Source organism: Macaca nemestrina, chromosome 11 (assembly GCF_043159975.1).
Source record: "Macaca nemestrina isolate mMacNem1 chromosome 11, mMacNem.hap1, whole genome shotgun sequence".
NCBI classification, from domain to species: Eukaryota; Metazoa; Chordata; class Mammalia; order Primates; family Cercopithecidae; genus Macaca; species Macaca nemestrina.
In genome coordinates, this window is record NC_092135.1 from 100,892,258 (window position 1) to 100,906,709 (window position 14,452).

The following is a 14,452-nucleotide window of genomic DNA, read 5'->3' on the forward strand; positions in this document are numbered from 1 at the left end:
AGTGCAGTGGCACGATCATAGTTCACTGCACTCTTGACCTCCCAGGCACAAGTGATCCTCCTGCTTCAGGCTCAAGTAGCTGGACTATAGGTCACACTACCATGGATAGCTAATTTTTTAATTTTTTGTAGAGACAGCATCTCACTATGTTGCCTAGGCTGGTTTTGAATGCCTGGGCTCAAAGAATCCTCCCACCTTCCCTCCCAAAGTGTTGGGATTACAGGCATAAGCCACCATGCCTGGCCTATTAAAGGACAAATTTGTTTCTTCTTTGAATGAAAGGTGAGATTTTATAAACAACATTAAGGGAAATAATACAGAATTATAAATATCAAATATATTGAAACTAATAAATTTTATAAACACAAACACCAGATTTATTCTAATACACTTTCCTCTTCATCAAATAACTAATAAATTCTTACCCCTGTGTCTGTCCAGTCTACACTCAGAACTTTGTCTTCATGAGCAGCCAGATCATAGAGAGGAGCCTTACAACTAAAAGATGAAAATATTAACATGTTATATGCCTTCAGTGTTAAAACAAACATTTGAATAATCACTTATACTTATCTGAAAACTTTACAGGGTTTACCAACCTTGCCCCAATAACCACTTAATCTTAAAATTCTGTTTATTTGATCACCTCTCCTCTTTTTCCTGTATCATTGGTAGACCACATATATTTATTATAACAAAATATTCAGGAAAAAAATGTTATTTCATTATAAGAATTTATTTATAATTAGGCCCATTTTCACACTTCCTTGACTTTTTTTTAACCCCCAAACTATGGCCTTATATACTGTTTGTCTAGCTATCTACATGCAAAAAACAACATATTAACAAGAATTTCTTTTTCTTTTTGAGATGGAGTCTTGGTCTGTTGCCCAGGCTAGAGTGCAGTGACGCAATCTCGGCTCACTGCAACCTCCGCCTCCCGGGTTCAAGCGATTCTCCTGCCTCAGCCTCCTGTGTAGTTGGGATTACAGGCGTGCGCCACCATGCCCAGCTAATTTCTGTATTTTTAATAGAGACAGGGTTTCACCATGTTGGTCAGGATGGTCCTGAACTCCTGGCCTCAGGTGATCTGCCTGCCTCAACCTCCCAAAGTGCTGGGATTACAGGTATGAGCCACCGCGCCTGGCCAAAAATTTTTTTGATCCTGGCTTTTCTTTTGCATATCAGTATTTGTCACCTGAGGTTGTATAACCATGAGGCTTTTTTTACTCTTCTGGTTTTAGATAAGAATTTCAGTATTCATTTTCTTTCTGTAACAGGTAATTGATATGTTTCTTTTGTAGATCATAAATAGAATGTACCTTCTTGTATCCCACAGCTTAACGATGTTATCTAAAGATCCTGAAATCAGCTGCTGTTCATGGGTAGGAGACCATTTTACTGATGTCACCCAACCGGTATGTGAGGTTAGGGACAATGACACCAAAGAACCATCTGAAGAAAGCAAAAAAGACAAGTGTCGAAATGTACAAAACAGAAGTAGGTAGAATAAACCCAAAAAATAGTTGTAGAAATTTTTTTTTTTTTTGAGATGGACTCTTGCTCTGTCACCAGGCTGGAGTGCAGTGGCACGATCTTGGCTCACTGCAACCTCCGCCTCTGGGATTTAAGCGATTCTCCTGCCTTAGCCTCCTGAGTAGCTAGGATTACAGGCACGCGCCACCACACCCAGCTGATTTTTGCATTTTTAGTAAAGGCAGGGTTTCTCTATGTTGGCCAGGCTGATCTCCAACTCCTGACCTTGTGATTCGCCCGCCTTGGCCTCCCAAAGTGCTGGGATTACAGGAGCCACCATGCCTGGCCATAAATTTCTTTTTTTGTACATCTCCAGTGAGATGAGAAATAGATATAATTCACACATATTTTCTCCCAGTGGTTTACATGACTCACCTTTAGTTCGGGGATCCCACAGTCTGATATGCCTATCTGTGCTTCCAGATGCCAAACGTTTACAAAGTGGAGAATAGGAAATACAATTAAACACTTTATTTCCTGTCTGAAAAAGAAAAGGAAAGAACATTAACCATCATAGACTAAAAACCAGCTCTAGAAGTTTAGCACTTAAAAGAACACTAAATTTGTCTTACCAAAGTTGACTTAAGACTGCCAGACTCAACATCCCACACTCTAATTGTATGGTCCCAAGAAGCACTGCAGATTTCTTCAGCATCTGACCACAAAACTGAGGAAACTGCTTCCATGTGACCAGAGAGGGTCACTATGGGAGTCTAGAAAGGAAGACCCCCAAAAGGGGAAAGTGTTTTCATTACAGAGTAATTGAAACAATAATAGTAATTATTTACAAAGCCCATATGACAGAGACAAACTGCCCATCTTTCATATCCCGACTTATTTCTTCTTTCTTTACAATGGAATGGATATTTGTTTTTTATTTTATACAAGACACTGAGGCTGATAACTTGCCCAAAGTCATAGAGCTTGTAAGTGGCAGACTTGAGTCTGAACCCAAATATTACTTGTCTGTAGTTTTTCCACTGTATTCTGCTGCTCTTCATCTGTTCTACTTTTCATTTTGATCAGCATTAACACAAACTTAACTCTCCCAGCTGACAAATGTTATATTAAAGGTTAGTGCTGGATGGTTTCCGAATGGCCTTGGACTGATGGATAGTTTCTCCCCCTCTTTTTTTCTTGCCTGTAGTTCTCATAGTAACTATAGAATATTCCAGGAATATAACATCCGGAGATAGGGAGCAACTGGCCAGCATAGCCTGGGGGCTCTATTCCAGCTCCTAGAAACAGGATGTCCTTCAAACTTTGCCCAGAGAGTCAAGTGACCCCAGGGTACAAAAACCAGGGCAGGCTGCTTTTTGGGATCCCTCAGCTGTGCTGCAAGTGACACACATGCAGTTAACACTCCATTTGCCCCGGGCAGCTTCCTTGAGCCTTGGGGGACTGGCTCACAATGGATCCTCGGCTTGTGTTGTCCCTTGCTGCCTATCTGTAAGTAATAAACCTGTTTCATGTAACGTGTTGCATGTGTGCTCTTCCTCACCAGATTCAGGCAATTGGTAAAACTGCAGCCCAGGATGCGGTGGGTCAAAGTATTCACACTTCTATTCCTGGTGGCTGGCATATGATGACCTTTACTATCCTCCACTCAGTGGGAATCCTCCCTTAGGACTGGTTATTAGTGAAACTGCTTCACAGTTAACACAAAAAGCTTTGTGATCAGACAGACATAGGTTTCAGCACCTTCACTCAAAATATGCTGCCAATTTCTACATAACTCCTCCAGGTAAATTAATCTCATTAAGTTATTCTTACCACCACATTCCTCAGCACCTTTAAGTCCTATTATTTAATCTTTAAATAATGTACACAGTTCACTTATTAATACTCCACAATCTCTAATGTCTTTCTAAACTAAAAGCCCCAAACTAGGTAACTAGGTAGAGTACCTACCTTAAATATAAGGAGTATATAAAAGAGAGTGGGAAGGGCCAGGCACAGAGGCTCATACCTGTAGTCTCGACGCTTTGGGAGGCTGAAGCAGGAGGATCACTGGAGCCCAGGAGTTTGAGAACAGCCTGGGCAACATAGTGGGGCTCTATCTCTACTAAAAATATAAAATTAGCTGGGCTTAATGACACATGACTATAGTCATAGCTGCTTGGGAGGCTGAAGTAGAAGGATCGCTTGAGCCCAGGAGTTTGAGGCTACAGTGAGCTATGATCACACCACTGTACTCCGGCCAGACCCACTCCTGCAGTGGGTCACTGCACTCGGCCCACAGTTGTTTTAATAAGGGGTTGTTTTTACAACGCTTTAAATGGTAACTTAGGTTTTTGTGTGAACAAGAGAGATCTTGTCTCTCAAAAAAAAAAAGAGAGGAGGCCACACATGGTGGCTAACACCTGTAATCCCAGCACTTTGGGAGGTCGAGGTGGGTGGATCACTTAAACTCAGGAGTTCAAGACCAGCCTGGGCAACATGTTGAAACCCTGTCTCTACAAAAAAATATAGAAATGAGCTGGCCGTGGTGGCACATGCCTGTAGCCTCAACTATCCGAGAGGCTTACATGGAAGGACTGCTTGAGCCAGGGAGGCGGAGGTTGCCGTTAGCTGAGATTATGCCACTGCACTCTACCCTGGGCAACAGAGTGAGAGTCTGTCACAAAAAACAAAACAAAACAAAAAAAAACTAGCTGGGCACGGTGGTTCACGCCTGTAATCCCAGCACTTTGGGAGGCCAAGGCAGGTGGATCACCTGAGGTCAGGAGTTCAAGACCAGCCTGACCAATATGGAGAAACCCCATCTCTACTAAAACTACAAAATTAGCCGGGCGTGGTGGTGCATGCCTGTCATCCCAGCTACTCAGGAGGCTGAGGCAGGAGAGTTGCTTAAACCCAGGAGGCAAAGGCTGCAGTGAGCCGAGACTGCACCATTACACTCCATCCTGGGCAGCAAGAGTGAAACTCCATCTCAAAAAAAAAAAAAGAGAGAGGAAAAGAATTCTGGAATCGGGGATAGTCAATCTATTTTTATATAACTTTGCTACATTTAACTTCCTTAAATATTGCCTCATCTGTAATATTAAGGAGTTATAACTGGATCAGAAAGCAAACTTTTTCAGTGAAGAACCAGTAAGTAAATATTTCAGCCTTTGGAGACCACATACAGTTTCTGTTGTATATTTTTCTTTGCTGAGTAGTATTCTGTTGTATGAATAATACCATAGTTGGTTTTTTTTTTTTTTTCTGAGACGGAGTTTCGCTCATCGCCCAGGCTAGAGTGCAATGCATGAGCTTGGCTCACTGCAACCTCCGCCTCCCAGGTTCAAGTGATTCTCCTGCCTCAGCCTCCCAAGTAGCTGGGATTATAGGTGTGTGCCACCACACCTGGCTAACTTTTCACATTTTTAGTAGAGACGGGGTTTTACCATGTTGGTCAGGCTGGTCTTGAACTCCTGATCGCAGATGATCTGCCCGCCTCAGCCTCCCAGAGTGCTGGGATTACAGGTGTGAGCCACTGCACTTGGACCACAGTTGTTTTAATAAGGGGTTGTTTTTACAACACTTTATACTTATAAAAACCATCCCTTAGCTCTCTGCAGTACAAAAATAGGTGACAGCCAAATTGGCTGTTGGGCTGTAATTTGCCAACTCCTACACCAAATGATCCCTGAGGTCTCTCTTCCAGCTTTAAAATTTTCCTGAAAGAAGTAAAGGAACCTGATAGAGGAGTGAGAAACAGAACAATCTCTGATGTGATCTAAAACAAAATGAAAAGGTGACACAGAGGTAATCAGAAGGCTCTAGAATAGAAAATGACATGGTAAAAACAATAGGCAAGCTGATCATATGAATAAGCTATACCATTCCTAGGCATTTACCCAAGAGAAATGAAAACAGGTTCACACAAAAACCTAAATACAAATGTTGATAGTTTTACTTATAACTGCCAAACTGGAAACAATCAAATATCCTTCAGTTGGTGAATGATTAAACCAACTGTGGCATATCCATACAACAGAATACTACTCAGCATCGATACCCCCGATAACCTCAAAAAATGTCAAATGCTTTATGCTAAGTGCAAAGGGCCCGATACAAAAGACTACATACACTAAACTATGTGATTGCACTTATGTGACATTCTGGAAAAATTATAGGGACAGACAGCAGAGCAATGGTTTTCAGAGGATAGAGGCGGGAGGAGAGTTGACAAGAAGGGGCAATATGAGTTTTCAGGGATGATGGACTCTTCTTTTTTTTTTTTTTTTGAGACGGAGTCTCGCTCTGTCACCCAGGCTGGAGTGCAGTGGCGCGATCTCCGCTCACTGCAAGCTCCGCCTCCCGGGTTTACGCCATTCTCCTGACTCAGCCTCCCAAGTAGCTGGGACTACAGGCACCCATCACGTCGCCCAGCTCGTTTTTTTGTACTTTTTAGTAGAGACGGGGTTTCACCTTGTTAGCCAGGATGGTCTCGATCTCCTGACCTTGTGATCCGCCCGTCTCAGCCTCCCAAAGTGCTGGGATTACAGGCATGGACTATTCTATATCTTGGTTGTGTAGCAGTTACATGATTCTATATATTCATCAAAACTAAAGAGTTATACACCAAAAAGTGAATTGTCCTCTAATAAAACTTTTCTTTAAAAGTAGAAAAGTCAACGTTGGCATTGTCACTACAAACTAAGTGGAATAGTATTACTGGAGGGAAAAAAGCAATTTTGAGAATTATGGAGGAAAAAACTTCATTGTACGTTAATATATGAAGCAAACGACAGGTGAATGAACTGGCAGCATTATTCACATTAACACATTTCAGGCAGTAGAAAGAAATGCAAAGAGAAGATACCTATTTTTGATATGTCTTATCTCTTTTTTCTATTATTTTGCTAAAATCCAAATTTTCCTTTAGTTTTTGTGAGACAAGGTCTCACTCTGAAACCCAAACTGGAGTGCAGTAGTGCAATCATAGCTCACAGCAGCCTTGACTTCCTGGGCTCAAGTGATCCTCCCACTTCAACCTCTCAAGTAGCTGGGAATATAGATGCACACCACCATGCCTGGCTAATTTTTAAGTTTTTAGAGATGGGGTCTTGCTATGTTGCCCAGGCTGGTCTTGAACTCAAGTGATCCTCCAGTGTTGGCTTCAAAGTACAGGTGTAAGCTACCATCTTGGGCCCCAAATTTTTCTATTATTTCTAACACAGCAACATTTTCATTGTAATTGGCACTTCAAGGGTTTCTGGCATGACTTAAATTAATGATATATGAATATATAAATTTAAACCCTATAAAAAGCTAAATGATTTCTCAGGAAAAGCCAGGGAAAGGGGGAGAAAAGCTAAATGAGAAACTCAATATACTATTATTTCTCTCAAATAAAATGAACTATGGGAGCAAGCTTACAAAAGTATGCACCTAGAAATAAATGGTATCAGCAAAGCAGAATGGGAGAAAAATACTTAAATACATATATTTAGCAAAAAACTTGCATCCAGAATACATAAAGAACTCTTACAAATCAGTAAGAAAAAAAAAAAATCAATAAGTAAAAGAGAGCCAACACTCTTTTAAAAAATGGGCTATGACGTGGGAGGACTGCTTGGGCCCAGTAGTTTAAGACAGCTTGGGCAACAAAGCAAGACACCATCTCTATAAAAAAATGAATAATAACTTAAAAATTAGCTAAAAATATGAACATTTCATAATTGAGTATCAAAGATCCAGGGCTTAATAAAAGTTAATCATGACTTTAATAACTGACCACATCAAGTGCTGGTAAAGATGTGGAGTAACAGCTAGGCATGGTGGCTCATGCCCGTAATCCCAGCAATTTGAAACCGAGGTGGAAGGACTGCTTGAGGCCAGGATTTCAAGACCAGCCTGGGCAATACAGCAACACCCCATGTCTTAAAAAAAAAAAAATTAGCCAGGGCATGGTGGCACGCGCCTGTAGTTCCAGCTACTTGAGAGGCTGAGGTGTGAGGATTATGTGAGCCCTGGAGGTTGAGGCTACAGTGAGCCATGATTATGCCACTGCACCACTCCTCTCAAAAGGGGGAAAAAAAAGGTCCGTCAAAAGAATAATAAATAGCTGGGTGTGTTGGCTCAAGTTTGTAATCCCAGCACTTTGGGAAGCTGAGGCAAGCAGATCACTTGAGCCCAGGAGTTCAAGACCAACCTGGGCAACATGACAAAACCCAGTATCTACAAAATAAAAAATAAAAAAAAAAAAGAAAGCAAAATTAGCTGGGCATGGTGGCATGCGCCTATAGTCCTAGCTACTCAGGAGGCTGGGGTGGGAGGATCACCTCAGTCTGGGGAGGTTGAGGCTGCAGTGAGCCATGATCAGGCCACTGTACTCCAGCCTGGGTGACAGAGTGAGACCTTATCTCAATAATGGATAAACTGTGACATACTGATGCTGCAATGGAATGCTATGTATTAATGAAAAGATCTATCTTACAGATATCATATGAAATTTTAAAAATAGGTAAAACTAATCTCAGATGGCATAAGTCAAAAGTGATTAACTTTAGTGAGGTACTGGCTGAGAGGCAGGCTAGAGGGAGACATCTAGGGTATTGGTAAATCTCTATTTTTATTTGGGTAGTAATTACTTGAGTATATATATTTATAAAAATTCATTGAGCAACATTTAAGCTGCATGCCAAACTTTAAAGAGAGAAAAAAATGGCAGAGCATGGTGGCTCAAGCCTATAATCTCAGAACTTTGGGAGGTGGAGGTGGGAGGATCACCTGAGGCCAGGAGTTTGAGGTTACAGTGAGCTATGATTGTGCCACTGCACTCCAGCCTGGGCAACTGAGAAGGAAGGAAGGAAGGAAGGGAGGGAGGGAGGGAGGGAGGGAGGAAGGAAAGAAGGGAGGGAGGAAGGGAGGAAGGGAGGGAGGGAGGGAGAGAGGGAGGAAGGAAGGAAGGGAGCTACCTTTTCAGTAAAAAAACTTTTATAACTCAGGAAATCTTTTCCTACTCAGATATGTTCTTTAAAAGTTTGATCAGGGATATACATGAATATAAACTAACACTGGCACAATATCCAATTGGTAAGGCATTTCTAGCTTTACTTTTTATTTTATTTTCTGAGACAGGGTCTTGCTCTGTTGCTCAGGCTGGAATCCAGTGGCACAATCTTGGCTCACTGCAACCTTTGCCTCCCGGGCTGGGCGTAGCTGGGACCACAGGTGCAAGCGACCACATCCAGCTAACTTTAAAAAAATTTTTTTGTAGATACAGGGTATTACCATGTTGCCCAGGCTGGTCTTAAAACTCCTGAGCTCAAGCAATCTGCCCACCTTGACCTCCCAAAGTGCTGGGATTATAGGCGTGAGCTACCACACTCGGCCTCCATTTCTAGCTTTAATTTAGCCTATCAGAGTAAAGAAGCTGAGTAAGTGCCAGATCTTTCCTCTTGCAATTTATCAGTCTGTGTTTAAATGTATTAAGAAATGATAAATCATTACTTTCAGCTGGAACCAGTAAGCGCTTTTTTTTTTTTTAATTTATTTTTTATTTATTTTTTTTTTTTTTGAGACACAGTCTCGCTGTCGCCCAGGCTGGAGTGCAGTGGCACAATCTTGGCTCACTGCAACCTCTGCCTCCTGGGTTCAGGCAATTCTCCTGCCTCAGGCTCCTAAGTAGCTGGGACTACAGGCACCCACCACCATGCCCGGCTAATTTTTGTATTTGTAGTAGAGACAGGGTTTCACCATATTGGCCAGGCTGGTCTCAAACTCCTGACCTTGTGATCCGCCTGCCTCAGCCTCCCACAGTGCTGGGATTAGAGGCGTGAGCCACCGCACTCGGCCAAGCGCTACTATTACATTCTATTTGATGAATAATTTATGATCCCACTTTATCCTTCATTTTCAACAATTTTTACAAGGTATTTTATTGGTGACTATAAGAATTAATGTGCAAACGTGTGCTTTATTTACTGCACATTCATTATAGCTATTAGAAAATGAATGAAAAATGTTTTTCTAAACCTGACTCAGTATCACCCTTCACAAAAAGTATATAAATATAGGTCGGGTCATATTATAACAAATATCTTCGTAACAGGATAAATAGTAAACTGCATGAAAAGCCAAACTCGTGGAAGCACAGAGTAGAACAGTGGTTGCCAAGAGCTGGAGTGTGAGGAAATGGGGAAATGTTGGTCCAAGGGCACAAACTTTTAGTTATAAGATGAACAAGTTCTCAGGATCTAATGTACAGCATGGGTGGTGACGGATGTGTTAATTAATTTGATTGTGGTAATCATTACACAATGTTTATGTATATCTAATCATGTAGTACACCTTGAATATATTCAATCTTTATCAATTAAGTATTTTTAAAAGTAAGAAAAAATCTGGAAAAACTTGCCGAGTTTGACTTAATGGAATCTAATAGCTAAATGACAGAAGCAAATCCCAAATTAAACCCTTGGTTTCTAGTGATTTAGAAGATATAACTAGGATCACTTATAAAAACTACATACTCAGTGCATGAAACAGATAATATTATCCAACAGTCAGGTAATTAGATGCTTCACTTTAGTGTAAGCTTTAATAATTAAAAGGTTCAGAATGCGGCATGAGATCAAACATAATAACTAACTCATCAACCTAGCAACCACAAGCCTGGCTCAATGCCACTACATTCAAAGATACAAATAAATGTAGCAACAATACTTTGCTTATAATAAAAATTTACAAGTCTACTGAAAAAAATGGATAACCATGGTTAAAGAAGCAAGGTAAGACAGAAGGAAACATAAACATGAAAGACCATACTAAATTACCATGTATTTGTCAACACAGGCCTAAGGCAAGTACAGTCAGTTCTCACAAATACTGACCCTTGTTAGTCCCAACTGTTCTGTTTTCTGTTTCTTTCTTGGTCGATTTGTGGACTCCTCCATTTCATCTTCTTCATCTGTAGGGACTGTATCACAAAGAATTAGATTTGATATTTTAAAAACAGTATTAATCGTGAACTGTCTGAAAGAATTCTTTACATTTCCAAATACAGTTTTTCCATGTTATCACAACTAGTTAAGGAATGATTATTCCTCATCATTTTGGTTAATAGAAAGTTATATATAAAATACTACCTAGATTAACAATCTTTAAAAATAAAAAAATAAAAAATACTACATTAGAAAACTAAAATCTAAGTAGTTTAAAATCTTGCTATCTTTAATGTCATCATTATAAATATTTATCATTTTATCATAGCTACGAAAAATTGCTGTTAGTTGTAGGAGAGTTATGAACACATTACATTTACATTACGAAGGAGGGAAGGATAAACACATGAAAAATGCACATACATTTCAGCCATGTTTATTCTCTTAATTTCATTTTTCTACCAAAAGTGTTTGTTTTTTTTTGAGTTTTTAAAATCTTTGCTATACATCACATGGTTAGGCAGCAAACCCAGATTGAAAACTACATAAAATATGCAACATTAAATATGTAATGTATGTTACATTACGTTACAGTAACATACACATTGTTACATTAAATATGTAACATAAAATATGTAAAACATTAAAATGTTTTGTGGCTTTTATGAATATTAATATTTCTCTAAATAGATTATAAACCCCTTAAAGTTAATAGCTAATCATATACAATCTCATTTACTCAGCCCTATCAAAAAATAAAAAATTCTACTAAAGAATTTTCTAAATTAAACCACTTTTTGCCACCAAATTATTTGCTTTCACCATTTTTGTAAAATCTACTAAAATGGATCATATATTTCCCACCATCTTACACATAATTATTCAAAACTGGTTAAGCGTGTCTTGATCCCCCTCAAGTCTTTGTGAAATGCATTTGGGGTATTATACTGTGTAACACAGCAATTACCTAAAAAGTAACAGAGGTATTCTGATCCGTTTACCCATGCAATAAATAGTTCTAGCTACTAGGTCTTAAAATGTAAGTATCTATGGGTGTGTGTTTTTTCCTCTTTTCTTCTCATCAGTGTCTTCTTACTACTATGAAAGCACCTTCCTCTAAGAGTCCTTCCTCCTCCTCCCTCAATTTGTTCCTTTTAATCTATGTTTTCAGAGTAAAAATAGTAATATTGGAAAAACTGCATTTAAAAATTTTTTTAAGTAAACCAGCTTACCTAAGAAATTAACAGTAAAATGTCTCAAAAGTCATTCTTAAATGACTTAAGTCAAAATGACTCGGAAAGTATTTTTATTCACTTCCAAGTTTCCTGAATAAGAGAACTTTGAGAATCAAGGTATTTATGTCCTATTGCACCAAACATGTTTTTGATACTTGCAATTCAGTGACACTATCCAGTAAGTAAGGGGGTGGTGGGGTAGGAAAAAAAAATCTCGAAATGCAAAGAAATATATGAACTTGTTGACATACTGGTCTATTTTTATGGGAAAATATGGGTTAAAAAGTCCCCTTTCGCTACACTGATTTTTTTTTTTGAGACAGGTTCTCACTCCATCACCCTGGCTAAAGTGCAGTGGCAGGATATCATAGCTCGCTGAAACCTCAAACTCCTAGGCTCAAACAATCCCCTTACCTCAGCCTCCCAAGGAGCTAGGACTACAGGTGCATACCACCACACATGGCTAATTTTAATTTTCCACTTTTAGTAGAGACAGGGTCTCACTACGTGGCCTAGGCTGTTCTTGAACTTGTGGCCTCAGGTGATCCTTCTACCCTGGCTTCCCATAGTGCTGAGATAACAGGCGTGAGCCACCACATGGCCTCTGAACTTAAATTTTTGAAACAACATTAATAAGTCAAAGTAAAATAAATATTTAATTTACCTGTAGACCAGATCTTTAGCATTTTATCCCAGGAGCCACTGCAAAACTAAACAGATGTATATGAAGGGAAAAGACATATGTAATATGATTCATATTATTTGCCTATACCAGTAGGTCTCTTCCTCATTCAGGACCTTTTCAAAGAACTTGTGTTCCAGAGAGTTGAAATTAGCCTTTTCCAAGGGCAAATAGGACAGGACATAAAAATCTGGGAAATCTTGAAGGCCAGGCTTATTGCCATGTCTTTTGAAGAAAGCCAATCTGAAGTGAGAGAGAATAAAGTCAACTTGAGGGACAAGAGAGCGAGAGGGTGTGCGGACCACATTCAAGCCTCTATTCCACTGGTTCCTGAGGCCCAAATGCACCATTACCCTTCTTGTGATGTGGTTGTTCAATCTTTCCTGGGATCTCACAGTCCATTTACTTTTAAGGTTAAATAAGTTCAAGCTGAGTTTCTATCTCTCCTTAACCAAAAAGAAGGGGTACAGTTAATTCACTAAAGTTTGGACTAAACAACATATAAACTTTTGGTTCAATATGAAAAATCATAAATCTTCACCTTTGAATACAAGCATCCTGTTATCCTAACTGTCAAAGAAACACTCTTAAGTCCAGAAAACTTCAATGTGGCTTAGGAAACTTTCAAATTGTAAGTGGATTTATAACCCTTCATATTAATAAATCAATATGGTACTGCCCTCAGTTTTGTTACCTTTTAACTATTACCATTTTATCATGATAAAGAGTAGATAGGTACTATAGTAAAACTCTATTAGCACTAACTTTAGTGTATGCTAACGCTCAGATGATCAACGAGCCATTTTCAGTTGATGGCAGCACTTAAGAGTAGCTGATATAGACTGGAAATATGTCAATTACTATGAGGTAAGAAAGTTATATAAATGAATGGCTTGTTTACTTCATTTCTTTTTTCTTTATTTTTTTTTTTTTTGAGACTGAGTTTCATTCTTGTTGCCCAGGATGGAGTGCAATGGCGCAATCTCGGCTCACTGCAACCTCTGCCTCCCGGGTTCAAGTGATTTTTCTACCTCAGCCTCCCGAGTAGCTGGGATTACAGGCATGTGCCACCATGCACGGCTTATTTTTTATTTTTTTTAGTAGAGACAGGGTTTCTCCATGTGGGTCAGGCTGGTCTCGAACCATCCTGACCTCAGGTGACCTCAGGTGATCTGTCCACCTCAGCCTCCCAAAGTGCTGGGATTACAGGCGTGAGCCACTGCGCCCGGCCCATACCTCATTTCTTAAAATTTCTGAAGTTTATATAAGGTTCTAAACCAGGGATATTCAAACTGAGCAACTGACTATCTCCTACTGTATGAGTATTTACTCTTGCTTTGAAATCCTATCTTTTGTCACCGATTGTTAGGAAACTAGGCCAACACAATGAATATATGTAGAAAAAAATGTTTAGGAACATGCTCCAATACTAATTTAACACAGTACTAATTACATTCCAGCTACTTACTTTAGTTCCTGAGCCATCAACAGCTACAGAATCTACACTTCCAGCATGACCTCTACAGCAGTGTAGGGCTTTCACTTTGTTTCTCTCTACATTCCACTCCCATAAAAGAATAGTCTGATCCATAGAAGCACTCAATAATAAGCAGGACAAACTATCTGAAGAAAGGAGAACACAAGAATAAGAAACAAATCAGTACACCATTTAGAATACATCATGTTCTGAAACCGAAGAACTAAATTTTTTTGTTATTGAAAAAGATGTTAAAAAGATAACTCATATATGGCCAGGTTTTAAAAGGCTGATATGGTATAAAGAAAAGATTTTTTAAAAATAGAAGATGATGGCTGGGTGTGGTGGCTCACGCCTCTAATACTGGCACTTTGGGAGGCCAAGACAGGCGGATCACTTAAGGTCAGGAGTTTGAGATCAGCCTGGCCAACATGGCAAAACCCTGTCTCTAGTAAAAATACAAAAATTAGGTGGGTGTGGGGGCAGGCGCCTGTAATCCCACCCACTCAGGAGGCTGAGGCAGGAGAACTGCTTGAACCTGGGAGGTGGAAGTTGCAGTGAGTTGAGATTGAGCCACTGCACTCTAGTCTGCGTGACAGAGTGAGACTCTGCCTCAAAAAACAAACAGGCCAGGCGCGGTGGCTCA

The 14,452-nt window shown here is 39.8% G+C and overlaps 1 protein-coding gene across 1 annotated transcript in view; it reads right to left on the bottom strand.

Annotated features, from left to right (window-relative positions):
• The window catches only part of LOC105468068 (WD repeat domain 12), a 40,045-nt gene that overhangs the window by 8,397 nt on the left and 17,196 nt on the right, over positions 1-14,452 (bottom strand). Inside the window, exons 6-12 of the mRNA XM_071073221.1 lie at positions 13,798-13,952; positions 12,312-12,357; positions 10,362-10,447; positions 2,109-2,249; positions 1,912-2,017; positions 1,323-1,455; positions 426-498 (exon numbers count right to left, since the gene is read on the bottom strand). Coding sequence (XP_070929322.1) covers positions 426-498; positions 1,323-1,455; positions 1,912-2,017; positions 2,109-2,249; positions 10,362-10,447; positions 12,312-12,357; positions 13,798-13,952 — 740 coding nt within the window. The remainder of the gene's footprint in view (positions 1-425; positions 499-1,322; positions 1,456-1,911; positions 2,018-2,108; positions 2,250-10,361; positions 10,448-12,311; positions 12,358-13,797; positions 13,953-14,452) is intronic.